The sequence below is a fragment of the Theropithecus gelada genome, chromosome 9 (genome assembly GCF_003255815.1).
Source record: "Theropithecus gelada isolate Dixy chromosome 9, Tgel_1.0, whole genome shotgun sequence".
NCBI classification, from domain to species: domain Eukaryota; kingdom Metazoa; phylum Chordata; class Mammalia; order Primates; family Cercopithecidae; genus Theropithecus; species Theropithecus gelada.
In genome coordinates this window covers 116,103,179-116,129,924 of record NC_037677.1, presented here as the reverse complement: position 1 = coordinate 116,129,924, position 26,746 = coordinate 116,103,179, and the positions used below count along the sequence as shown (strand labels likewise).

The 26,746-nt window shown below is 48.3% G+C and overlaps 1 protein-coding gene across 2 annotated transcripts in view; it reads left to right on the top strand.

Annotated features, from left to right (window-relative positions):
- Positions 1 to 6,165: 6,165 nt before the first annotated feature.
- RGS10 (regulator of G protein signaling 10) overlaps positions 6,166 to 26,746 on the top strand; it is a 42,267-nt gene continuing 21,686 nt past the window's right edge. The window contains exons 1-3 of one of the 2 annotated variants that reach the window (XM_025397850.1): positions 6,166 to 6,295; positions 21,892 to 22,010; positions 23,213 to 23,299. In XM_025397850.1, coding sequence (XP_025253635.1) covers positions 6,247 to 6,295; positions 21,892 to 22,010; positions 23,213 to 23,299 — 255 coding nt within the window. In that variant the 5' untranslated portion in view covers positions 6,166 to 6,246. Of the gene's footprint in view, positions 6,296 to 12,339; positions 12,443 to 21,891; positions 22,011 to 23,212; positions 23,300 to 26,746 lie in introns of those variants that run through there. The other variant, XM_025397851.1, reaches the window with a different exon arrangement.

The following is a 26,746-nucleotide window of genomic DNA, read 5'->3' as shown; positions in this document are numbered from 1 at the left end:
GGGAATTGCTTGAACCCGGGAGGCAGAGGTTGCAGTGAGCCGAGATCGCGCCATTGCAGTACTCCAGCCGGGGCAACAAGAGTGAAACTCTGTCTCAAAAAAAAAATAAATAAATAAAAAATAAAATAAAATTAGCCATTCATGGTGGCATGTGCCTGTAGTCCCAGCTACTTAGGAGGCTAAGAAAGGAGGATCGCTTGAACCTAGAAATTCCAGATGAGCCTGGCAACAAAGGGAGACAGACCCCCATCTCTGCAATAAATAAATAAATAAATAAATAAAAATTAGAGCTAGGCGTGGTAGTGTTCACCTGTGGTCCCAGCTACTGAAGAGAGCTGAGGTGGGAGGAGAGGATTGCTTGAGCCTGGGAGGTGGAGGCTGCAGTGAGCCGTGATTGCACCACTGCATTCCAGCCTGGGTGACATTACGAGACTCCGTCTCAAACAAACCAGATAAAGAGTGCTGTACCAGGAAAACTGCCTGACCAGGAGTCGGGAAACCTAGTATCACATCATAGCTAAACACAAGTTCAGCTGCTGTCTGAGCCTCAGTTTCCTGATCTGCAGCATAATATGCTGATCCCCAAGGATCCTCCAGCTGTGATATGCCAGGAATGTGGGACTTGAAGTGCAAGAGAGATCGAAGGTGGGAAAGGCAGCCAGTGTCTGCTTGCTCCTTCCATGGGAAATTAAGAGTTTTAAGAAAGCAAAACTAATGTAAAAATGAAGGTTTACCCAGGAGTGGGTAGCAGTGAGCTATGATTGTACCACTGCACTCTAGCCTGGATGACAGATGGAGACCCTGACTCTTTGTTTTTATTTTTGTTTTTTGAGACGGAGTCTCACTCTGTCACCAGGCTGGAGTGCAGTGACGTGATCTCAGCTCACTGCAACCTCCAACTCCCTGGTTCAAGCGACTGTCCTGTCTCAGCCTCCCGAGTAGCTGGGATTACAGGCACATGCCACCACGTCCAGCTAATTTTTATATTTTTAGTAGAGACAGAGATTCACCATGTTGGCCAGGATGGTCTCAATCTCCTGACCTCATGATCTGCCCCCGTCGGCCTCCCAAAGTGCTGGGATTACAGCGTGAGACACCTCGCCCAGTGAGACTCTGACTCTTAAAAAAAGTTGGAGTTGGGGGAGGAGGTCGGGGACCAGATGCTCTAGCTCACACCTGTAATCCCAGCACTTTGGGAGGCCGAGGTAGGAGGTCAGGAGTTTGTGACCATCCTGGGCAGCATAGCAAGACCCCATCTCTACAAAAATAAATGAATAAATGAATAAATGAAAAAAAAAATAAATGAATGACACCTGTAATGCCAGCACTTTGGGAGGCTGAGGGGTGGATCACGAGGTCAGGATTTCAAGACCAGCCTGACCAACATGGTGAAACCCTATCTCTACTAAAAATACAAAAATTAGCCAGGCATGGTGGCAGGTGCCTGTAATCCCAGCTACTCAGGAGGCTAAGGTAGGAGAACCACTTGAACCTGGGAGGCAGAGGTTACCATGAGCCGAGATTGCGCCACTGCACTCCAGCCTGGGGAACAGAGCGAGACTCCATTTCCAATAAATAAATAAATAAAATTAAAAATAAAAAAAGAATGAATAAATGCATACATACATACATATATACATAAGTAGCAGGGTATGGTGGTGCACTCCTGTAGCCCTAGTTACTCAGGAAGCTGAGGTAGGAGGATTGCTTGAGCTCAGGAATTCAAGGCTGCAGTGAGCCATGATCACAGCACGACACTCCAGCCTGGGCGACAGAACAAGTCCCTGTCTCTGAAAAACAAAACACAAAACCACAACAGAAATGAAGCCTTATATATTTTTGTGGCATTAAACCCAGCAGAGATTTCAACTAGTCTCTAATTAGTGATTTTTCTCCGATTTAAAAGCACATACACTGCAGAAGTTTGCAAAACAGGAAAATGTAATGATGAAAAGTAAAATAACTCATTATCCTATCATCTAGAGATATAGTCTAGTAATATTTAGGTGTAATTAACTGCTAGCTTGCTATGCATAAACATACCATATTCTCCTCTTCCTCAACACTGACAATTTTCTGTATATTTGTATCCTGATTTTTCAACGAGAGCTTCGTCTAAGATTCTTTCATTTTTCTCTTTGCACCAGTTTTTTCCACCAAGTTCCAAAGATTTTTCACAGTTTTTTACAACTGTTAAATATTCTATCACAAGAATATGTTATACCTTAGTCATTCTCTCAGTGGGCATTTTTAGCTACTGTAAATAACGCTGATAAAAAGAAGTGTTACGTTGTTTAATTGTACACCTAAATGTTTGCATCATTTGTTTTTCTTTTGGCACAAATTACCAGTTATAGAATTATTCACTAGTCCAAGAGGTATAAACATTTTGAAGACTCTTACATATGTTGTCAAATACATATCTTAACACATCTGCTTCTCTTCCTTCTAGAGAGTTGCAACAATTTACTTTCCCTCTTTCACAGCATAGTAACAATGTGAACACCACAGTGTTACTAACCCTGCCAATTTCCTATAACTGAAAAGAAATCCACTTTTGACTGGCTGTATGATAAAGTTTATCATTTATTAAAACATCACTGTAGGGGGAGTAAGAGTAATTAAAATTCCAGTAATTTTTTTGTGTGCCTACATGTGCTGGGCACTATGCCAGATGCTTTTTTGTTTATTGCTATCAAACACCACTTGCTTGGAGTGTAGGTGGCACCTCTCCTTGCCCTGTCCCTTGAGGCTGCGATGTGTTTGAGGACACAGCTGGTGTGTCCACACAGCTGGTTGCTGTTTGCTCAGGATTAGTACCCAGGTCTCTTGACTTTAAGTTGGCCACTTAATCATTTTACTATAGCTTGTCTGCCTCAACTGGCCTAGAATAGTCTTGTTATATAAACTCTGGTGATGAGAGGCTCTAAAATGTATTCACGGCTTACCAATTTTTTAGTTTCTGGGTAGAATGAAAATATTGAACTCCAAAGCCAGTAATCCCTCTGAAATCTTGTGTTACCAGAAGACATCTGGGTCTCTTGCTTCTTGCCTGATGTGAACGCCCTTGAACCAAAAGTGAGACCAGCAGGGGCAGAAAAGGGGCTAAACTGCTCATCCTCTTCTTCCGCACACTGGCTACCACAGTTTGTTTGTGAAGACTTGACTTAGGAGGCTAAGGAAGGAAGATCACTTGAGAGCCCAGAAGTCAGAAATCAGCCTGGACAACGTAGTGAGACCCTTGTGTCTACAAAAAAAAAAAAAAAAAAAAAAAAAGGCTTCAGAAAGTGCATGCTGGACTTACAGGAAAAATGCCATTTGGATGGTGAGCACCTTCAATCCAATGCAAATCATGGTTGGAATTTAATCGTGTGTGTGTGTGCCTGTGTGTGTGTGTATGTGCGCGTTTGGCAAGTTTTAGGAGTTAGGAGGCTTTATACTTTTATACGTGTTTTTTTTGCACAGTGCACTTCGAAAACTGGCTTTTGAACCTTTAGAAACTTAAAACAGTTATTTACAGCAATTTCATGAGGACAATCTTGCAATGTCCCAGGCAAAAATTTTAAACTGTGTACATTAAACATTAACCATGCATTTTTTTTTTTTTTTTTTTTTTTTGAGATGGAGTCTTGCTCAGTTGCCCAGGCTGGAGTGCAATGGCTCGAGCTCAGTTCACTGCAACCTCTGCCTCCTGGGTTCAAGCAATTCTCCTGCCTCAGCCTCCCGAGTAGCTGGGATTATGGACACCTGCCACTACACCCAGCTAATTTTGTATTTTTAGCAGAGATGAGGTTTCACCATGTTGGTCAGGCTGGTCTCGAACTCCTGACCTCAGGTGATCGGCCTGCCTTGGCCTCCCAAAGTGCTAGGATTACAGGCATGAGCCACGGCGCCCAGCCTTTTTCCCCTTTTTTTGGAGACAGAGTCTTGCTCTGTCACCCAGGCTGGAGTGCAGTGGTGAGATCTCGGCTCACTGCAACTTCCTCCTCCAGATCTTGGCTTACTGCAGCCTCCTCCTCTGGGGCTCAAGTGATTCTTCTGCCTCAGCCTCCTAAGTAGCTGGGATTACAGGTGCCTGCCACCAGGCCTGGCTAATTTTTGTATTTTTAGTAGAGATGGGGCTTCACCATGTTAGCCAGGCTGGTCTTGAACTCCTGACCTCAGGTAATCCGCCCGCCTCCACCTCCCAAAGTGCTGGGATTACAGATGTCAGCCACAGCGTCGGGCCCTAACTATGCATCTTAATTTTTGTACTTACTGTCTGATGTGCTAACAGGACAGTAAAAGTGATTTAAGGCTGCTATATTTTCCCTTTATTTAAGAGATGCCTGGGGTTCTCAGCTTAGGAGGGATTCATAGCATGTCTTAAGCCACACCAGTGTTTTTCAGGACACGCTAGGGTGGACTTGGCAACTAGCATAACATTGAGCTGCTGTGCCTAACTTTTACCCCTGTGTGCCAGTGTGCTTATTTCCTGTGTTAGGATTACTTGTAATTTCGTCTCGGGGAAGTTTTCTGGGTGGGTGCGTTGCACCAATTCCCTTGTTATTGTTACAAGAATGCAGTGACCTCACTTGGATCCAGGACTCTGCCAGCATTTAAAATCCTGCTCTTACGAAAGGTGAAACTCTTGCCTATAGTTAAGTATCACAGCTTGATCCCATTACAATGAGATGGAAGTTTGTCTGCGCCCAGAGCAGGCCAACAACAGCAGTTTTAAAAGCAGAACGCCCCTCGCTGGGTCTAACCTTGTTCTTGGTCACCGCGTTCGCTTCAGGAGCCTGGAAATCCTCTTGTGGCAGAAGTGGGAGAGTGCTTGGAAATGCCCTGAGGAAAACGACTTTTAAGGGGGAATAGCGGGGAGCAAAACAAGAAGCAACCACCGGACACACTTGGGGTGCAACTGGGGCTGTGGGGTGGGTAGACGGAGAGGGAAAGTGAGCAGAACTGGAAGCTCAGAATAGAAGATACAAAAGAAAGTGCCAAGTAGTGAAAAAAACTGCAAAAGGACGGGGGGGAATGGGGGGGAGGGCGACTGGGGAACAGTTTAGAAAAACAGCAATTAGTACAGCTAAAAATAAAGACCAATTTAGAGACAAAGCCAGATACACAAGGAGAAAAATAAAACTCGCCAGAAAGACAATTTCTTGCAAACCAAATGTTCAAGAAAATGGGGGCTAATGACATCCCCTCTGGGGCTGCTCTGTAGAAGAAATGAAATAATAGGAGACCGTGGAGCGCGCAGCGCCCAGCAGGTGACGCCGTGGGGGCCTGAGTGGTCCCGGTCGTGGAGCCTGAAGGCCCTGCCAGAGGCTGTGCCCACGTGTCCCCAAAGTTCAAGAAGTGTCCCGAGAGCGCGGTTTGCCGGACAGAGCACCGCCCGGCGCTGGAAGCGGGGGGTTCCTGCGGAATTCTCTCAGGTCTCCCCGAGTCCTGGCGCCCGCGCGGCACAGCCAGGGGAGAGGGCGCCCACCCGCGGCGGCTCGGCTAGCTCAGCGCACCGGCCTTGGGGACGCCCCACACGCATTCGCGGGGCGGGAAGGCGCAGCGCCCACGAAGTCGGGGAGCAGCCAGGCCCCGGCAGGCGGGGATCCTGGTGACGAGGAGGCAAAGGCCACGGGCTGGGTCGCGCCTGAACTCTGCAGAACAGCGAGGCCTCGGCTTCCCGGCCTGTGACCCAGGAGGGGACCCCGCCTGCCACCCGCGAAGGCTCGCTGGGAGCCCCGAAGCGCGGTGCGCCCGCGGCGCCGTGCCCGTTTCTCCGGGGCTGCAGGGAGAAGGCGGGAGACCGCGATGGGCGCGGGAGCTTGAAGCTGGGCGGGGCCGGCCGGAACGGCATCTCGGGCGAGGGCCAGGGATCCCGGGATGCGCTAACCGCCTCTGCTGGGCTACTAAGTTCCCGGCGACGCGGGCTCCCTCTGGGCCGGCGCACCCCATCCCAGGCGCAGGACAGACTCCCGGCGATCGGGGGTCACCCGGGGCTGCCCTGCCCCGCCCAGGCACCCCGGAGCGGAACCGCGAGCCCCCACCGGCGGGGGCGGGCAGGGCGCACGGAGCGCGCCACGCGGCGCCTGGCTAGGAGGAGGGCGGCGGGCGGGGACTTAGCGCTCCGGGGCGGTGCTGAGCCCGCTCCTCCTCCTTGCCCTCCTCCTCCTCCTCCTCGCCCTCCTCCTCCTCCTCGCCTTCCTCCGGCTCAGCCGCCGCGCCGCCGGGTTGCTCCTGCTTCCTCCCCGGGCGCCCGCGGCGATGTTCAACCGCGCCGTGAGCCGGCTGAGCAGGAAGCGGCCACCGTCAGGTAAGCGGCTCCAGGGGCCCGCGGGCTGGGGGTCGGGGCGCCGCTTCGCCCACCCGGCCTCCTGCCCTCCCTCCTGTGCTCTGGCGCGGCTCGGCGGTACCTCCTAGACTGGAGCCCGGGCCGACCGCACCACTTCTCCACGCTGGGTCCCGCACCTTCGCTATCCCAGCTGCGACGGGAGCGCAGAGCTCCTCCGGGCGCCCCGGGGAGGAAGTTTGGCTGAAAGAGGAACAGCCGCAGTTTTCTTTTTAGTGATGGTCTGGGAGAAAAAGGAGCGCCCAAATTCCCCAAACTTTGGAGGTGACATGGGGCTCCAGATTCCGAAAGCAGAACGGCGCGCGGGCTTCTCCCTCAGTGGCCCTCTCCGCCTCCGCTGCGGGCGTGGGTGGAAGGGTGCCGAGCGCCCGGGGGAGCACGGCTGGACCCGGGCATCCGACTGGGCGCCTGGGCCTGGGGCGCCGGGGCCTTCGCTTCTGCCGCAAGGAGCCGAAAGGTGCGGTCGCGAGGGTGGCGGAACCCCAGGATGGAGAAGGGCACCTCTGCGGTGCGTGCCAGCGAAGTTCTGACGTTACGAAGGATTCGCCTTGGCTGTCACTCTGGGCCAGCCTGAGCCACCATCTGGGGCAACTTGATAGGACAAAGACCCCACGGTGAAGGTGGAGCCATGCCCTTGATTCTGGTCCTTCTACCCTTTGGCTCATCACAATAGCTACGACCTGTACAGGCCTTCGGGTGCGCCAAGGGCTTTGTCCACCGCGTTGGGTGAACTCTCCCTTCACCCCTAGGACAACCTGGTGCGCGAGAAGGGAACGAAGCCAGGCGCTGTTAGGTGACTTGCCCCAGTCACACCCAGCAGGTGATGGGGAGGCTTTCAAACTCAGGTTCGCCTGACTCTGGAGTTCAGAGGCTTTGCCGGGCTTCCCACGCCGAGATTCACTTCTGCTTGGCGCTCAGAGTCGGAACACGTTGGTGCATTTCCTTTCTGCTACCTGATACTTTATGAGGGACATTGTGGTTTAGAGACTGGGACCAGACTGGCTAGATCCGAATCTCACCTTCGCCATATTCACCAGCCGTGGGACCTCTCTGCAGAATAAGGGTCTGCAAAATGGGAATAACAGTAGCTACTCGCCTTTTTAAGCACTTAATTGGAACCTGTCTCCCATCCATCAAGTTTTGCAAATTATTGTATTTAATATGTAGGATTTCGTAGGGTTGTTATAATGATCTTACATTGTTGCCCGGCACGTACTAAGTGCTCCATTAGCGTTAGCGGTCATGTAAACCTTTTTGTGTTGCATGTGAGTCAAAGAATTCCCTTGTGGGTGTTAATGTTAACTATTCTCTGTGGTTGGCACAGGCCTGTGGAGCGCTGCTCAGAGCCTGGACTCGAATTAAACTCTTGGTTCTAACCTTGACTCTGTCATTCAGCAACACTGGGCAAATTACCTAATCTTTCTGTGCCTCTGTTTCAATGATGTGCTGGAACTGGCTCAAACTGGCTTGCAAGAGCCAGTTACTAAATATTCAAAAAGTTTGGGAACTGGTTGCTAAACCTTAGGTAGCTTGAAAGTAGTTATGATGGGATATTTACATCATGAAAATCAACAAAGCTAAAAATGAAGGCTTCATTTTGACTCAGGAGAGCTGATTTCCAGCACACCTCTGAATCACTTTCTCCATCTGCAAAGTGGGTTTCATGGGATCATGGGGTTAAATACTCAAAACCATATGAAGCCCCTAGTACAATGTGTGGCACTCAATAAATGTGTAATAATTATTAGTTTTTCTCCCTTTTGCCTGTTATAAATAGAGCTGCTATGAATAGCCCTGTACACGTTACTTATTACTTTAGATTACTTTTGGGTTGAAGACTGACAAATACAACCATTGTATCCTGGGAGATACATGGATTTGGGGTGATTTTGCATGTAGCCATGTTGCACTCCAAAAAGGCTGAATGCAGTTTTAGGGAATAAATTGTTTCAGGGCAACAAATTTTAAGCCTCATGAAATGTGGTTACATCATTGATAAAAAGGCAGTCTCAGGCCGAGCGCAGTGGCTCACACCTATGATCCTAGTACTTTGGGAGGCTGAGGCAGGAGAATTGCTTGAGCTCAGGAGTTCCAGATAAGCCTGAGAAACGTGGCAAAACCCCGTCTCTACAAAAATAAAAAATAAAAAAATTAGCCAGGCATGGTGGTGCATGCCTATAGTCCCAGCTCCTTAGACGGCTGAGATGAGAGGATGACTTGAGCCTGGGAGGTTAAGGCCGCGGTCAGCTTAGATTGTGCCACTGCACTTCACCTGGGTGACAGAGTGAGACTCAAAGAAAAGGAAGGAAGGAAGGAAGGAAGGAAGGAAGGAAGGAAGGAAGGAAGNAAAAGGAAGGAAGGAAGGAAGGAAGGAAGGAAGGAAGGAAGGAAGGAAGGAAGGAAGGGAGGAAGGAAGGAAGGAAGAAAGATCAGCCACTAAACATCGTGGATTGGTACTGGATGCCTCGACTCCAATAGCCTGATTTTCTTTGGAATTGTAGGTCTAGGGTCTTTCCCCATCATGGAAAATAACAGAAGTTCTTACCTGACTGGTCATCACCACCAAGCCATGGGCAAAGAAGAAGCCTAGTGAGAAAGGGGTCGTTTGGGCCTGGGGGCGGAGGTACTGAGAAGACAGCCAAGTGATTTTTGGGACCATGTACTGATTTTTTTTTTTTTTTTTTTGTAATTTTGAATTATTTTTCTTAAGGAGGATTCTCAAATTGTATAAACTTCAGGCTCTACAAAAGCCGGAGCTGCTCCTGCAGGACCCCTGATTTGGACCTGGTTGTGGTCCTGCCTCCCCCAGCACTTTCTATTTTACACTCTTCCTACCTTTCAGCAGAATCTCACTGGAGACACTGTCTTTCCGCGGAGGATTTGGAGCTCCTAACCCCACCTTCCAAGGTTCAGAGTGGGATTTCCTTATTCTTCTTCCTGAGGTTTCTCAAAGTGTGTTCCACCCGTCCTGTGGGTTCAGGAGGGCCTGGATAAAGTCCAGCTTCTCGGGCCTCGCCCAGACCCACTGGTTCAATCTTGGGGACGGTAGGTAGGTGGGAGGGTGGGGTGCGTCTTTGACAAGCACCCCGGGGAATTCTCAGGCCAGTGAAATGTGAGGGTCCCCCAGCAGAATTCTGTCCACTCACCCTGCCCAGTTATCAACCTTGCATTGTTGGTAACTGAAAGATGCCCATCTGAGATGCCAAGCTGAAGCCACCCGACTCCCTACCCCTGCAGCTGCACCCAGGGGTGACCTCTCAGGGGAATTCCCACCCTGCCAGGCAGGCATCGGCCTTCCCCTCGGGCCTGTCATGCAGGATCCCATTAAACCCTTGGGAACAGTTTTAAGTTTATGGCTGGGCTTGTTTTATGTAAAGATGACAGTTTGCATAGCAGTTTAATGTCTTTGTTTTAACAACGCGGCTGCAGGGTAGCCTTGGCAGCTGGGGCAACTTTCTCTGCAGAACATCACTGGCCCAGGCCTGCGGGGAAAGAGGTACCGGCTGAGGGGTGTTGTTTTCTATAGGTATGGTCAAGCCCATGAGCCAGCTGAGCCTCTGGGACCTGCTCTGGTCACCACCTAGTGCAGCCCATAGCCTGGTGGGTGTGAGGTGCTCACTGTGTTTTATCTGCGTTGGCTGATTTGTATTTGATGTGATGCCGCCTTTCTTCATGGTTAGAAAATGTAGCTGCCTGGCATGGCCATTTCCTAGGGCTTCCTGGGTGAAGTGAGTCACTTCCCTCCCTGGGTTGAGTGAGTCCCCGGACGCTGGGCTCTGGGAACCTGCTGCTTAAACTGCACTAAATTTATGCCCCCAAGTTTCTTCTGCTTCCCCCAGATAGCTCTTTGCTGCAGCAGCCCGGGGGTGGCAGCAGGAGCGGAGGAGGCCCTGGCAGGCAGAAGCAGTGGCCCCTTGATAAGAGCTGTCAGGCGGCATCCGCTGGAGTGAGACAGTCCGTTGCAGACTTGTGGGGACAAAATTTCCCTTCCAAGCAAGTTCCCATCTGTTTAGAGCCCAGCTAAGCACCCTCAGGTCCACCTCGCTGCCCCACTGCCCAGTGGGGGGCCACTTATCTGACTGAGTCCTTCCCAGCCCCATTTTTCTTGCTCCCTAGTCTATCCCTGGAGGGACTGAACAATACCTCCTCTGTGCCTTTGCTCCCCCAGGTGTCCTTTGTCCTGTCCCAAAGCCTGGGTCTCCCTGCTCCAGCAGACCCACCCTTCTAGGCCTCGCTGCCTCCCACCCTTGGCACTTGACAGAGCAGCTTGTCTGAGCAGGAGGGAACCATTTCATTTCTCCCTGGAGGGCTGCAGAGGCCACTAAGGGGCAGGGACTTGTCCGGAGCCACCCATTGCAGAAGGGGCAGAGAACTCAAGTCTTGGACCCAAGTCCACGGCCACCTAAACACAACAACCATTTAGCGACTTTGCTAAAATATATTTAGAGAATGAATGTGGAGCTGACAACTTTCCTCCCTTCCTCCATCCCTCTCTCCTTTCCTTCCCTGCCTCTGTCCCTTCCTCCCTCCCTCGCTTCTTTCCTCCCATCCTTCTTTTCTCTAGTCAGGATGTTATCTTTCGTAGGAAAGATATAATCTCAGGTAAAGAGCTGTCCTGATCCTGTAGAATCTTCTAGAGGTTGTCGCTCCTGGGGAGAGACACTGGGCACCTGAGGGACAGAGGTGTGAGGAAGACTATTACACCACACTCCCTTTTGTATGTCCTGAACTGTAATCTTTTTCAAAGCAAAAACAAAACAAGCAACCCAAGACTGTCCTTACTCTACCAGCACAGCTGACTTGGTAAGTATTTCCTTGTCTTCCTTCTTGTTTATTCGTGGACTAGTGAAGAAGACTTCTGACCAGCCTGTGGCACTGTGGGCAGGCGACCACCTGGGAACTTCTGGCCTCCTCTCCTCAATTCATTTTAAGTTCCATGAGAAAATGGGCCCCACCTTTCATTTCTGGCATCTTTCTCTGTGTTTTTCTCTCCCGCCAGACAACCTGGGGTTGAATCCCAGCTCATCCACTTCCTTGCTTGCTTCTTTGTAGCAAATTTTTTATCTCTCTGTGTCTCAGTTTCCTGATGTATAAAATGGGGCCCATGAGGAAACCAACTTCCAAGGATTGTTGTAAAGTTTCGATGAGACTTGTAAGTAAGTGCTCAGTAAATGTCAACTTTTTTTTTTTTTTTTTGAGACGGAGTTTCACTCTCCTTGCCCAGGCTGGAGTGCAATGGCATGATCTCAGCTCACTGTAACTTCTACCTCCTGGGTTCAAGCCATTCTCCTGCCTGAGCCTCCTGAATAACTGGGATTACAGGCATGCACCACCACGCCGGCTAATTTTGTATTTTTAGGTTTCTCCACACTGGTCAGGCTGGTCTCAAACTCCTGACCTCAGGTGATCTGCCCCCCTCGGCCTCCCAAAGTGCTGAGTTTACAGGCGTGAGCCACCACGCCCGGCCTCAACTATTTTTAATAGCTATCCATCCTCCTTTCTGTGCCCTCTACCCTTAGCCTGGTGCCTGACTTTGCTCATTCCTTAGCAAATATTTATCACTATAAAATATATACTTGAGTACCAGACATCATGCTGACCCTGAGGAAGACGCAGCCCTTGCTTTCAAGAAATGCACCATCCACCTGACTGACCTTGGAGGGAAAAGTCATTTACTTTGCCTCCAGGGAGGGCAGGACAGATTGAGCAGAGTAGGAGAGTGAGGGCAGCTTTACGCAGAAATGTGAGGCCCCAGAGGACACACAGGGGCTTCTGGAAGTGGAGAAAATCGATGACAGGGTCTTTGTTTTTAGGCTAGGGCTGCTGGGCCGTTTTCTTTTTTCTGGCTTTTGCCTAGAAAGTGGAGAGTCTAGGGAGGCTACAAATAACAGTTCGGCGTTCTTATTTCCTTCCCTCTGGTAGAAACTGGAAACCAGTGGCCATCTGTTGTTTAGTCCACTTAAAAGAGGATGTTGAGGCTTGTTTTTTCTTCGGACCCAAGGGTGCTGGGGAGCCCTCCAGTCCCTGCCTTTCTCACACAAGGCGTCTCTGGGAAGGCAGTGGATTGTTGGTCTGCGTGGAACTTCTCAGGTGGACCCCAGAGCATGGAACGTAAGGAATGGCCCCCACCCCTTTCCATGTCGGCAGTCGCCTTGGCCCTGGGTGGGGCAGGGGCTGGGAAGAATGTGCTGTGAGGACACAGAGGTGCACAGGTGACTTTGGAAGGGCCAAAAGGAACACTTGGCTTTCTGTGAGGCCTGTGCCCTCGTGTGCAAACGCCACGATGCCCTTTCTGAGTGGAGCCAACCCTCCGTCACCTGCTTTCCTTCTCCTGACTTGGATGCTGGCTATTACTATGATTATTGAAAAACTTTTTTCACTTTTGATGTTATTTCCTGCTAACTGCGGTTCAATCAAATCTCCCCAGCAGGGGAATTGCATGCAGGCGGGGTAGTTATTCTCAGCAGCTAGATACTGGAGCCGATAAACACTTAAGTAATATTTAGATACGATGTTTCCATGACCCAGTTTCTTGGGAGCCTTACACAGATCACCAGTTGTAACAAAATGACTCTCTGATTCCAAATTAGGAGGACGTTGTAAAAAATGTAATATACTTGATGTGGCATAGGTGACAAGAGGTTTTAAATAAGTTTTGTGGGGTGTGTACTTTCTTTGAAACTTCATTACAAAGTAGGGTATTTTAAAGGTGCACGCCTGTGCATGTGAGTTGTACCAAACCGCTTTGGAATTTAGGGTTAATATCTCTGCCTTTTCCTGGACTTGAATGTTTAATAGCCTGTGAGTTTGAGGGAGTACTTAGGACAAACCTTCTGAGGATGTAAGTTGACTCTGCTGTTGAGGAAACTGGATAGTGAGATATTACTAAAATGTTATTTGACTTGGAGAAATTGTCTATGCAGGATAATTACACAGACCTTCCTGCAGATTAACAGCAGAAATCCATGCTGTGAGCATTCATCTCTGATGAGTGTTACAGATGCCTTTTGAGTATGGATTTCCAAGGAATTAATGTCTGGAGAAGGTCTCTGTTAGATATGACATCATAGCATCTATAAATAATGCATCATAAAATAAGCTCCAAGCAACCAGCCCCAGCCATCTGCACTGTGATGCTTCACCCATCCTTGAAATAATGGCTTTTACTGACGCCAGAAGCCACATAGGGCAGCATAAGCATAAATGGAAAACGGATATACATTGTGTTTGTGTGCTAGATGATTCCACCTGGTCTTATGTGACTTTTTTTTTCCTGCATGGATTGGACTCTTACCCAGTTTTCTGTTTTTTCCCCAAAGTGTGATTGTTCTTGGTCTCTTAAAGGCTGTTGTGTTCTGGTCTCTTTGAGTACAAAGATCAGCAGATATAAAAACTAAAAATGGCAGTAGAGCCTTTGGTAAAGAGCATGTACTCTGGAGCAGGAGTACCTGGGTTTGGGCCATGATTTCCCATTTTCTAGCTGGGACCCTTGTGAGTTACTGTGCCTCAGTTTCTTCATCTGCAAAGTGGAAATAACCACATCAGTAGGTTATTGTGAGAACTGAATTATTTAATTCAGGTAAAAGCCTGGAACAGTACCCAGCACGTTGTACATCATTTGCAAGTTTTTCTTTTTTCTTTTTATTTTTTTGAGACAGAGTCTTGCTCTGTCACCAGGCTGGAGTGCAGTGGCACGATCTTGGCTCACTGCAACCTCCGCCTCCCGTGTTCATGCAATCCTCCTGCTTCAGCCTCCCGAGTAGCTGGAATTACAGGCGTGCACCACCACACCTGGCTAATTTTTTGTATTTTTAGTATAGATGGGGTTTCATCATGTTGGCCAGGATGGTCTCGATCTCTTGACCTCGTGATCCGCCTGGCCTCTCAAAGTGCTGGGATTACAGGCATAAGCCACTGTGCCAACCTTTTTTTTTTTTTTTTTTTTTGAGACGGAGTCTCGCTCTGTCACCCAGGCTGGAGTGCAGTGGCCGGATCTCAGCTCACTGCAAGCTCCGCCTCCCGGGTTCACGCCATTCTCCTGCCTCAGCCTCCCGAGTAGCTGGGACTATAGGCGCCCGCCACCTTGCCCGGCTAGTTTTTTGTATTTTTTAGTAGAGACGGGGTTTCACCGTGTTAGCCAGGATGGTCTCGATCTCCTGACCTCGTGATCCGCCCGTCTCGGCCTCCCAAAGTGCTGGGATTACAGGCGTGAGCCACCGCGCCCGGCCATGCCTCCTGGTTTCAAGCGATTCTTCTGCCTTAGCCTCCCAAGTAGCTGGGACTATAGGCACCCACCACCACACCCGGCTAATTTTATATTTTTGGTAGAGATGGGGTTTCACCGTGTTGGCCAGGCTGGTCTTGAACTCCTGACCTCATGATCCGCCTGCCTCAGCCTCCCAAAGTGCTGGGATTACAGGCATGAGCCGCAGCGCCTAGCCTTTTTTTTTTTTTTTTTTTTTTTAAATATAGATTCTTTTTCTGTTGCCCAGGTTGGAGTGCAGTGGTGTAATCTCAGCTCACTGCAACCTCTGCCTTCCAGGTTCAGGTGATTCTCCTGTCTTAGCCTCCCGTGTAGCTGGGGATTACAGGAGTGCACCACCACACCTGGCTAATTTTTGTATTTTTTGTAGAGACATGATTTTGCCATATTGCCCAGGCTGGTCTTGAATGCCTGGCCTCAAGTGATCCACCCACCTCAGCCTCCCAAAGTGCTGGGATTACAGGTGTGAGCCACCATGCCTGGCCCATTTGAAGTATTAACCATTATTATTAGCTAATGACAGATTAGTCTGAAAATAAATTTGCTGAAAAATATGCATTTTGCATGCAAAAAATTTGAAGGTCTAAAATGATTTAAAGAGCCTAGAAGCTAAGAAAACAAAACACCAAAAACTTTTATTCAAAACTTTTATTGCAAAAATGTTTTACAGCTGAAGTAAACAATGACAACAAAAATCAAACAGCATGATAAAATTGAAACAAACAAATATCACAGGCAGGTCTTCCCTAGCTGGAGAGATCGTAAAACTGCTGGAGAACATGCTTGACATTTTTTCCACCTATTCATATCAGTCCTGCTTTCTTGTGTAATCTCTCTGAATTGGAAGCTTTTATCAATGAAAAGGGATAGAAGAATATTGGAACTTTGTGGATCCAGGTACCAGTAGTTGGGCACCTGGGAAATCTTGGTTTTGCTTTATTCTTAAGTTCAGAAGTAAACCTGTTTTGCTATTGAGAAAGAGTATTTATTTCTTCTAATATTACTAGACTGGTTGTAACATTTATGTATGTATGTATGTATGTATGCATGTATGTATGTATTTACTTACTTACTTACTTTAACCTGCTTCCCCTTCCCCCTTGGTTGTAGCATTTTTCTCTCTTTTTTTTTTTTTTTTCCCTGAGACGGAGTCTCTCTGTCACCCAGGCTGGAGTTCAGTGGTGCAATCTCAGCTCACTGCAGCCTCCGCCTCCCGGGTTCAAGCAATTCTCCTGCCTCAGCCTCCTGAGTAGCTAGGATTACCAGTGCGTGCCACCACGCCCAACTAATTTTTGTGTTCTATGTTGGCCAGGCAGGTCTTGAACTCCTGACCTTGTGATCTGTCAGCCTCAGTCTCCCAAAGTGCTGGGATTATAGGTATGAGCCACTGCGCTGGGCCTCTTTTCTTTTTTTATGATTTTGTTTGTTTTTTTGTTTTATTGAGACAGCGTCTGGCTCTGCCACCCAGGCTGGAGTGCAGTGATGCAGTATCAGCTCACTGTAGTTTCTGCTTCCTGGGCTCGAGCGATCCTTCCACCTCAGCCTCCTGAATAGCTAGGACTACAGGCCCACACCACGATGCCCACCTAATTTTTGTGTTTTTTGTTTGTTTGTTTTTGTTTTGTTTTGTTTGAGACGTAGTCTTGCCCTGTCACCCAGGCTGCAGTGCAATGGCGCCATCTCGGCTCACTGCAATTTCCACCTCCTGGGTTCAAGCAATTCTCCTGCCTCAGCCTCCCAAGTAGCTGGGATTACAGGTGTGCACCACCACGCCAGGCTAATTTTTTGTATCTTTGGTAGAGATAGGGTTTCACCATGTTGGCCAGGCTGGTCTCGAACTCCTGACTTCGTGATCTGCCCACCTCTTCCTCCCAAAGTGCTGGTGTGATTCGCCATGCCTGGCCTTATTTTTGTATTTTTTGTGGAGACGGGAGTTTGCCATGTTGCCCAGGCTGGTCTTGAACTCCTGAGCTCCAGCAATCAGCCTGCCTTGGCCTCCCAAAGTGCTGGTATTACAGGCATGAGCCACCCCGCCGGTGGGCGGAGGCGGGCGGATTGTAACATTTAAAGTGAGCTGAGATGGCTTAGGAATTTATTACTTAGTATGTCCCCTGGGCAGGGGACCCTGAGTTGCAGAAGTGCCCTCGGCCTAAGGGCTATCCCTGTCTGCTCAGTCATATTGGAGGCTGGGGATAGCGACTTGGAAAAGAGAGATGCCACTTGGCGAGTGGAGTTTGCAAATGCTGTCTCATCAAGATCTGTCTATACTGATATCAGTCAAGATGGATTTTAGAAGGGTGGGGTGCAATAGCCAAAAGCCTTCAACTCGAAAGACAATCAGGAAGTCTTAGAAAAATTCAAACCAACATTTCTGGAGAAAATAAAAACTTATGACAGATAGAGAGTGGGTATCTCAGATAGAAGGATCTTCTATGCCACTTATGGGGACAGAAGGTGGGCAAAAGCAAGAAGGAATTACTCTTTATCTAGAGCACCAAAGCCAGAAAACCAATACCCATGGCTATAAAGAGCAGCTCCATCTCGGTGTACTTTCTGACCTGCCCCTGAAAATTCCATGCTCTTCTGTAATAGTGTCCATTGTAAATGTATTTCATGACATGTGATATAAGGGAGATGTTAGCCCAGGAGACAGTGGAATGGAAGGGCCCATCGGTTTTCTAACTGTGTTCCCAGGAGCCCTGGGATTCTGCAGACATGGCCCTGGTGAGGACAGCTGATGTCCCACATAGGTCCCCGTATTGGGTCCATCCCGGGATTCATTAGCTGCATCACCTTGGCTAGGCCATTTTATCTTCCGCATTTTTGCTTCCCAGTCTATAAAATGAGGTGGTGGGGGAGGTGGGGTTGGACCACATTAGTGTGCTTTGAGTTGTAAAACTTTTTGTTCAAATGAAAACAGACACACAAACCTAATATGCAAAAATGATTAGAGTATGAAATAAAGGGTGGGGGTTGGCGATTGTCTAACAGTGAGGTCAACTCTCTTAACTCTCAGACACTCTGTTGGCTAAATGGTAATCTACTGTGTGTATTTATTTGCAAGACGGTGTGACAGTGAAAACTCAAACATGGTCGGTTTATTATGGAAAAGAGTGTCCAGAGTTTTGGAATCCTTTCAGACCAAGGTTGAAAACTTATGGCCAAAGTGGTTCTGCCATGGCAAGAGAAATTTGCAGCTGCCTAGATTGTTCCTGGAACAGTGAACTTGTGTCTCTAGATTTATTTACTTAAGAGAAGATCTGCTGGGGAAATGGAGTAAATTGTCAAACTGTATTCTCTGGGCAAAGAGCAGAAGAGTAAATTAGTGGAATGCTTGGCAGAATGAACCCTGCTGCAGAAATTTCTTGTAATAATGATCTTTTAATTGGATTTATACTTTGTTGGAAAGAAACTCAGTGTTCAGGAGCTTGCCACTGCGGCATTTACAAAGAGAACAGGGAACTAATTTAATATCCACGAACTGGAGGGTCACTTTAGAAAAGCATCAGCTCCATTTGGTGATGTGTTTAAGTGAGTTTGCTTCATGGTTAGAGGAAAGGATTTGCCCCAAATAATTCTCTTATGTACTCTATTGCCAATGAGCATTGAAGCATGGTCCCTGCCGGGTTTCTGGGTTTCTGCTTTATTGATGATTGATTGATTGATTAAGACAGGGTCTGTCATCCAGGCTGAAGTACAGTGGCCCAATCATAGATCACTGCAGCCTTGAACTCCTGGGCTCAAGCTATCCTCCCGCCTCAGTCTGTCAGATAGCTGGGACTAAAGGCGCATGCCACTATGCCCAGCTAAGTTTTGTATTTTTTGTACACACAGGATTTCTCTATGTTGCCCAGGCTGGTCTCGAACACCTGAGCTCGAGTGATCTGCCCACCTGGGCCTCCCGAAGTGCTGGGGTTATAGGTGTGAACCACCGTGCCCAGCCTAGTTTTTAAATATTTTATAGGGATGGGGTCCCACTATGTTGCTCAGGCTGGTCTTGAACTCCTGAGATCAAGCCATCCTCCTGTCTCAGCCTCCCAAGGTGTTTGGATTATAGGCGTGAGCCACTGTGCCCAGTCAGCCTGGTTCTAATTTAGCTCATGTCATCTGGTGAATATCTGAAATCCTGGTAGTTTCCCCAAGTGCTTGGATTCGGAGTCCCAGGGGATCAAGAAATCAACGTGTATTTTGACCCCCCCATAGAACATCAGAGATCACAGGAGCTGTCACTGTTAAGTAAGTCCAGTGTGCTCTGATACAGATTTTCTCCAAAACCATTTTTAGCTGTGTGGCCCCCTAGCTGTTTGCAGCAATTTATATATATATATATATATTTTTTTTTTTTTTTTTTTTTTTTTTTTGAGACGGAGTCTCGCTGTCTCCCAGGCTGGAGTGCAGTGGCCGGATCTCAGCTCACTGCAAGCTCCGCCTCCCGGGTCCACGCCATTCTCCTGCCTCAGCCTCCCGAGTAGCTGGGACTACAGGCGCCTGCCACCGCGCCCGGCTATTTTTTTGTATTTTTTAGTAGAGACAGGGTTCCACCGGGTTAGAGCAATTAATATTTAGGAGACTTTATTTAAAAAAAAAAATCATGTAGAAGTTATTTGCTTTGCTGATTTATTTATTTATGTATTGAGACAGAGTCTTGCTCTGTCACCAGGCTGGAGTGCAGTGGCGCGATCTCAGCTCACCGCAACCTCCGCCTCCCGGGTTCAAGCGATTCTCCTGCCTTAGCATCCCAAGTAGCTGGGATTACAGGCATCCACCACCATGCCTGGCTAATTTTTGTATTTTTAGTAGAGACAGTGTTTCACCATTTTGGCCATGATGGTCTCGACCTCTTGACCTTGTGATCTGCCTGCCTCGGCCTCTGAAAGTGCTGGAATTATAGGAGTGAGCCACCACGCCCGGCCTTGCTGATTTCTTAATTAAAAGTTTATTTTCTCCTAGATTCGAACTTTTTTTTTATAGAAATATGTCTCTAGTTTAAAAAAAAAGTCAGTGGGGAAAAAGTGTTAGTTATGGAAGCAGTTTGCTTGATAGATGGTTATTTTAGGGATGGGGAGAAAGGAACTCACATTTGTTGAGCGTCTACTGTGTCTCAGGTGTGCTGCTAGGTGCCTAATGTGCTTCCATTTTTGAATCCTTATGATAACCCAAGAGATGGGGGATGATTTTCAAATATACACAAGAATTTTGCCCAAGATCCTAGTTTTGAATGAGGGAAACTGGTTTTGTTTTGTTTTGTTTCGTTTGAGTCGGAGTTTCCCTCTTGTCACCCAGGCTGGAGTGCAGTGGCATGACCTTGGCTCAGTGCAACCTCTGCCTCCCAGGTTCAAGTGATTCCCCTGCCTCGCCTCCCAAGTAGCTGGGACTATAGGCACCCACCACCACACCCGGCTAATTTTTGTATTTTTAGTAGAGACGGGGTTTCACCATGTTGGCCAGGCTGGTCTTGAACTCCTGACCTCAAGTGATCCACCCGTCTCAGCCCCCTAAAGTGCTGGGATTACAGACGTCAGCCACCGTGCCTGGCCAGGAAACTGGGTTTTGAACCTGGCCCCATCTGAAGTGACATTCCATGGTTCTTCCTTGACTCCAGGAAGGGATCACATGCCATAGAATGAAGCATGCTTTCATTGTTCCCTCCTCCCGCAGGGAGAGAAGCAGCTGAAGTGTGTTATTTGGAGATTCCCCATCCCCCACAGGAGACTTCTCAGTGTCTTGAGTCAGAGAGTGCAGTGGAAGATGTGCAGATGCAAAGAGTTTTCATCCATTTTCTCTGTGTACCAAAATGTAAGAGGGTTGCCAAAAACCTCAGGCATCAGGATAAATGATATTTATTTATGTATTTATTATCATTATTTTTAGATGGAATCTTGCTCTGTCACCCAGGCTGGAGTGCAGTGGCGTGATCTTGGCTCGCTGCAACCTCCGCTTCCTGGGTTCAAGCATTTCTCCTGCCTCAGCCTCCCAAGGAGCTGGGATTACAGGCGCGTGCCACCACACCCAACTAATTTTTGTATTTTTAGTAGAGATGAGATTTCACTCCTGACCTCTGGTGATCTGCCTGCCTTGGCCTCCCGAAGTGCTGGGATTACAGGTGTGAGCCAGGGCACCCAGCCTATAAATGACATTTAATGCAGTGTTTTAAAAGATCAAAATGAATGCAAAAACATCCGTGATGAACAAAATATCTGAAGTTTAAATAAAGTCAGGAAAAAATAACAGTGTAATGCTGAGCCATATTGGACCCTGAAGCAAAAGGAAAAATCAGTATAACTGATCCTGTCTTTATTTAAAATTTGGAAAATTTGGGTATTTTGTTCATCTGGATTTTTTTAGCACAAATTTTGATTTTTTAAAAAAGTATTGCCTGAGGAACCGGGCGCGGTGGCTTATGCCTGTAATCCCAGCACTTTGGGATGCTGAGGTGGGCGGATCACCTGAGGTCAAGAGTTCGAGACCAGCCTGGCCAACATGGTGAAACCCTGTCTCTATTAAGAGTACAAAAATTAGTTGGGCGTGTTGCTAATCGCCTATAATCCCAGCTATTCGAGAGGCTGAGGCAGGAGAATTGCTTGAATCTGGGAGGCAGATGTTGCAGTGAGCCGAGATTGTGCCACTGCACTCCAGACTGGGTGACAGAGTAAGACTCTGTCAAAAACAAACAAACAAACAAACAGACAAACAAAGCTATTGCCTGAAATGACATTTATCTTGATGCCTGGGTATTCTGGCAACCCTCTGACATTTTGCACCATCATGTGGGTCCAATCCTGCAATGAGTTTTTTAATCTCTATGCCAGGTAATGAACTAGGTGCTAGAGGTACAAGATGAGGACATATAGGAGCCTTTAGACTAGTGGGAGTCAGTCATGTAAATAGTCACAACAGAGCATCATAATTGTAAGTCTGTGCACAAAGCGCTATGGGGAAGCAGTTGCTGTTGAATCATGGTTCTCTGGGAGGAGGGTTTGAGGGCGACTTGAGGGCTGCCTCCGAATTGGCCAGTGGACACGAGAGTAGGGGAAGGATTTGGTGGGAAATGGCAGGTCCCTTCATCCCTCTGAGCCTCAGTTTACCCCATCTGTAAAATGGAGGAAATAGTAGTGCCTGCCTTACAGGGTTGTGTGACAAGAATGAGTCCATCATGTTAAGCACCTAGAACAGAGCCTGAGACATAACTTGGTTTATGTCAGCCGTGATGGTGATGGCAGTACCGACCATTGCATGCAGATTTCTTAAAATGACAGTGTATTTTGGCCACATACGCAATCTGAACTTTGCTTTGCAGACATCCACGACAGCGATGGTAGCTCCAGCAGCAGCCACCAGAGCCTCAAGAGCACAGCCAAATGGGCGGCATCCCTGGAGAATCTACTGGAAGACCCGGAAGGCGTGAAAAGATTTAGGGTTTGTCTTTTTCATTGTTAATCGGGATGGATGCCGTATGTGCGGAAGTTCTGATGCACGCAGGGGAGAAATAGGCCAGTTCAGCATTGTGTATCAGCTTAGCACTCTCTATGCCAGCTTAAGAGTTTAGTACTGTCAATCCCAGCTTGAGGGTGAGACTTTCTCATCTGTCATGACTGTGTTGGCAACGCTGTCACAGATGGGCAGCCTGTTTCTGGTTTTTGTGTAGTGAGGTGGGAGGGGTACAGGGTGGGAGGAGAGAGAAGGTACCATGCCCACTGGTGGAGTCTGTATGAGGAATTCCCAGCTCTGGGTCTGTCTGATGCGAAGGCTTTTTCTCTCGTGCTTGGAGGATTCTCAGAATGCATTGTTGACAGACCGAGAGAGACTGGCAATGCGAACTTGGCAAAGGGACCTCCGAGAGCAGGGCTGATGGATGGGGAACTGTCGATGCCATCTAGAAATAACTTTTCTGACCAGCAGAAGCCCCCAGTGCCAAATGGAAGACCACGTGTGTATTTCAAGAATGAGTCCTGGTCACTTCTGTCTTTAAGTCTTGGGTCAGGAATAGGATGAGTCCTCATGCAGTTGGTCCCTGTTGGGGCTCCCAGGGAGGGAGTGGCGTGTGGTACTAGGCTTCTAGTTCCTGGTCACCAGGCCACTGTGGGCAGTGTTTGCAACTCAGGAGGTCTCTGCACAGCAGAGGAGCTGGCAGTGCCATGGACTGCCCAAGATCGGCTGTAAGAAAACACACATAATTCCAACTTCAAATAGTTTGTGTCATGGTGTCTTTACACATGCTTAATGTGTTTTCTTTTCTTTTGTTTAAAAAAAAAAAAAAAAAAAGAGCCTGAGTTTAGAGGCATGTACTTTGTTTAAGCACTCTCTGGAGGGAACCAATATATCTTCCACTTTAATTTACTTTTTGGTAATTTATTGTCAGCTTAGAAATATGAGTAAATTCCTGCTTCATTTGTACTCTTCTTTACAACGTCAAAACCATTAAGGTCAAATGCATATGAAATTACAGCTTTAACATTAAACATACTCATTTGCTTTTCAGAGCGGCGTTTTCGATGGGTAATTGGACCACGCTCCTCTGTTGAATTTTGCCAAATCAGTCTTTGAAGGGAAATGCCATTTGTTTTATTATTTTTTTTAGAAGCAGAATACTGTGTGACTCTTTTTCTTTGTATCCACAGGAATTTTTAAAAAAAGAATTCAGTGAAGAAAATGTTTTGTTTTGGCTAGCATGTGAAGATTTTAAGAAAATGCAAGATAAGACACAGGTATTTCCTCTACTCTGTAATCACTTTCTTGATAATTTTTTTCCCTTTCCTTACAAAGTTACAACTGCCTGTCCAATAGATTCTGAAGTTGCCTAAAGATCCCCGATTCATATTAGTTTTGGGGGAAGATTTAAGCTTCAGATTAGGTATCTTGTGTTGATCAAATATTAATCTTTTTAGAAGGATGAGTTAACCGATTTTTAAATGGAGCTGTTCAAATGGACAATATTTAAAATAAAAATAACGATTTATGTCATTTAGAGTTCCTCACTGCATAGAATTTTTTTCTTCAGAAGTTATGAGGATGTTTCCCCCAGATTTTGACATGTTATCATTTTTGGATATGGTAAAACGATACACAGATGCGTAATGATAAAAGCACAAGGTGCATCAGAGGGATTGTCAATTATTCAATATATCGTACTGAGCGTCCCATAGTTGGCGAGCATCCTATGGAGAAAGTCTCTGACTGTTCTCCTGGGTAGATGCGTCCTCTTTGCCTTCATTCCCAGTGTCAGCTGGTTGGATATGAGGGAGGGTAGATGAGATTATGGGGAAGGAGGCCTGTGCCCTGGGTGGGTTTATGAGGCCTGGCCCTGCATCTTTCTAAGAGGCTGCTGGCTAAATGCCTGCAGGAGCCAGTAAGTCATGTGAATGAAGGAGGCTCCTGGTGTGAGGCTGGAGGGAGTGTTGGGGACTGGGGCCAGCTAAGGACATTCTGTCTGCCTGCACAGGCTGCGGCTGGTGGTTTAGGGCCTGTGGCTGTCTGGCCTTCCCTTGCTTCAGGTTCTGTCTCCGCCAACTTACTGATGGCGATCTCCTAGATCTTTGCTTGCCTTGGGACCCTGGGGCCTTTCTTCCCAAGGCATCTCTTATATTCTACCTAGTGCTGCCTGTTTTTCTAAAGAAGCTGGACATTTGGATCCTTATGTGAAACCAGATGATTTTTAAATGTTGGAACTAATTTTAAAAAAATTTAAAACCTTGCCTGCCAAACAAAACATACCCACGGGCAGATGCGGCTTGTGAGTTTCCAGTTTTTGAGCCTTCGTCTCCAAAAGCTGGAATCCATGGGCCAGGAGCTGTGAGGCGTTTGCAGACAACTGCTTGGAAAATGTACATCATGGGTTTATTCACAGGCCTTTCAGGGCGCAGACACACATCCCCCCAGATGGCACAGCACGGCCTTTTCTCTGCCACCTTCCTCTCCGGAGGTGGCAAGGGAGGATTCTAAGATGGATTCTCTTTGACTTGAATTTCCCAGGCCCACCTAGAAAGCCATTGCTGGGCGTGGCCCTTGGGTTTGGCTTTCTGACTTCTTCTCTCCTCACGGTCTCCTCTGGATGACGTTGGCCAGAGCCTCCTGGGTGGAGAGGGGTCTCAGGGGAAAGTGAGAAGCAGGTGGTGGGAGATGCTTTGGAATGCTAGGATTCAGGCTGAGGGCCTTCAGCACAAGAGCCTCGTCTTTGTCCTTTGTCCCCAGCACCGAGGACAGGGCCCGGGGACCACCATCGATAAATGCTAGACTGTGCCACTGCTGCGACCCGCCTCACCGTAAAATCCTAGCTCAGAGTCAAGCAAGCAAACAGATGTCTATTCCCCTGCCTTATTCTTTTGAGTATTAGAGGTAGGAGGGGCCTGTGGGTGGGCCGGTCCGCCCCTGCTGTGTAGACAAGGAAGTGAGGTCCCCGCACCATGGCAGAGCTAGGACTTGAACCAGCTCCCTGAAGTCACCCGTTGTTCTCTGCACCACCATGCTGCTCTGTGCCTCCGTTCAGTTGAATTCCCCAAATCTTTGTGAAGTGCCTGCTTGGTGCCTGGCACTGAACAGGAGGCAGCCCAGGGACAGACAGGTGAGCGGCTCCGGGGAAAGGGTGCCTCGAGCGGAGCAAGCCTGTGCAAGTGCGATGAGTATAGAGATGGGGAGCGCTTGTGTTGTGGGAGCAAGGCGGGGGCAATGGGGAGGGATCCAGGGGAAGTGGCTGTTTAGCTGAGACTTGGCATTGAGATCGGGAGGGCGTTCCCGGGAGCAGGGACAGTGTGTGGGCAGGCAGGGCTGGCGAGAAGAGCTGAGGGAAGACCACAAGGGATGAGTGGCATGTTTGAGGGGGAGGCCGCTGTGCTGTGCTTCAGGCTGACAGGGCAGCCACACCTGGGGACCTGGGTGCCAAGGTGAGCGGGACTGGGAAAGCCCCTGCAGGACTTCAGTGGAGTGGTTGGAAGGAGGGGTCAAACTTTCGATGTGCCGCTTCCAGCCTTTCAGGTCAGGCAGGTCTAGTGTTGGGTTGCTCTGCCCTGTCCACATCCTAAAGAGAGAGCTTCCAGAACGGGCAGTCCCTTTCCCTGCCTGTACCCCTGACATCCAGCACAGGACTTCTTTTCTTTTTTTGAGACAGGATCTGACTCTGTTGCCCAGGCGGGAGTACAGTGGTGCGATCTTGGCTCACTGCAGCTCCTCCTCCTGGGTTCAAGCGATTCTCCTGCCTCAGCCTCCCTAGTAGCTGGGATTACAAGCGTGTGCTACCATGCTTGGCTAATTTTTGTATTTTGAGTAGAGACAGGGTTTCACCATGTTTGCCAGGCTGGTCTCGAACTTCTGACCTCAAGTGATCCGCCTGTCTTGGCCTTCCAAAAAGCTAGGATTACAGGTGTGAGCCACTGCGCTCGGCCCAGCATAGGACTTCTTGAAAGTCTGTGTCCTTAAGCCTGGAATGCACCCGGCAATTGCTTTGGTGCAGTGAATGCCACCCTCCCGTCACTGCCTGAGAATGCAGATTGGGTGGAGGCATTGGTGACACCTGGGGTGTTTGGCCTCGAGTGTTTGGGCTCCAGTGTGAGTCATTGTTCCCATTCGAAGATGCAGGGATATGATCTGAGTGGCTAAGCAGCAGCTCGCCCGAGGCTGGGCACAGTGGCTCACGCCTGTAATTCTAACACTTTGGGAGGTCGAGGTGGGTAGATCACTTGAGCCCAGAAGTTCGAGACCAGCCTGAGCAACATGGTGAGACCTTGTCTCTACAAAAAAATACCAAAAAAAAAAAAAAAAAGCGTTAGCTAGACATGATGGGTTGTGCCTGTAGTTGCCTGGGGAGGTCAAGGCTGGAGTGAGGTATGATTGTGCCACTGAACTCCCGCCTGGGTGACAAAATGAGACCCTGTCTCAACAACAAAAAAAGAATTCAGAGCCACATTTCTGACTCCAGGCGTTCCCTAGTGAGTCCTACTGCCTAGGAAGTAAAACCAGGCAGTAAGCTCTAAATTACTACAGAAAGTGTGGGGCAGCATAGGCACCGGGAGAAGTTGCCTAACTGAATTTCCTTCTTTGCTTGTTTTTGTTTTTGAGACGGAGTTTTGCTCTTGTCGCCCAGGCTGGAGTGCAGTGGCGCGATCTCTGCTCACCGCACACTCTGCCTCCCGGGTTCAAGTGATTCTTCTGCCTTAGCCTAC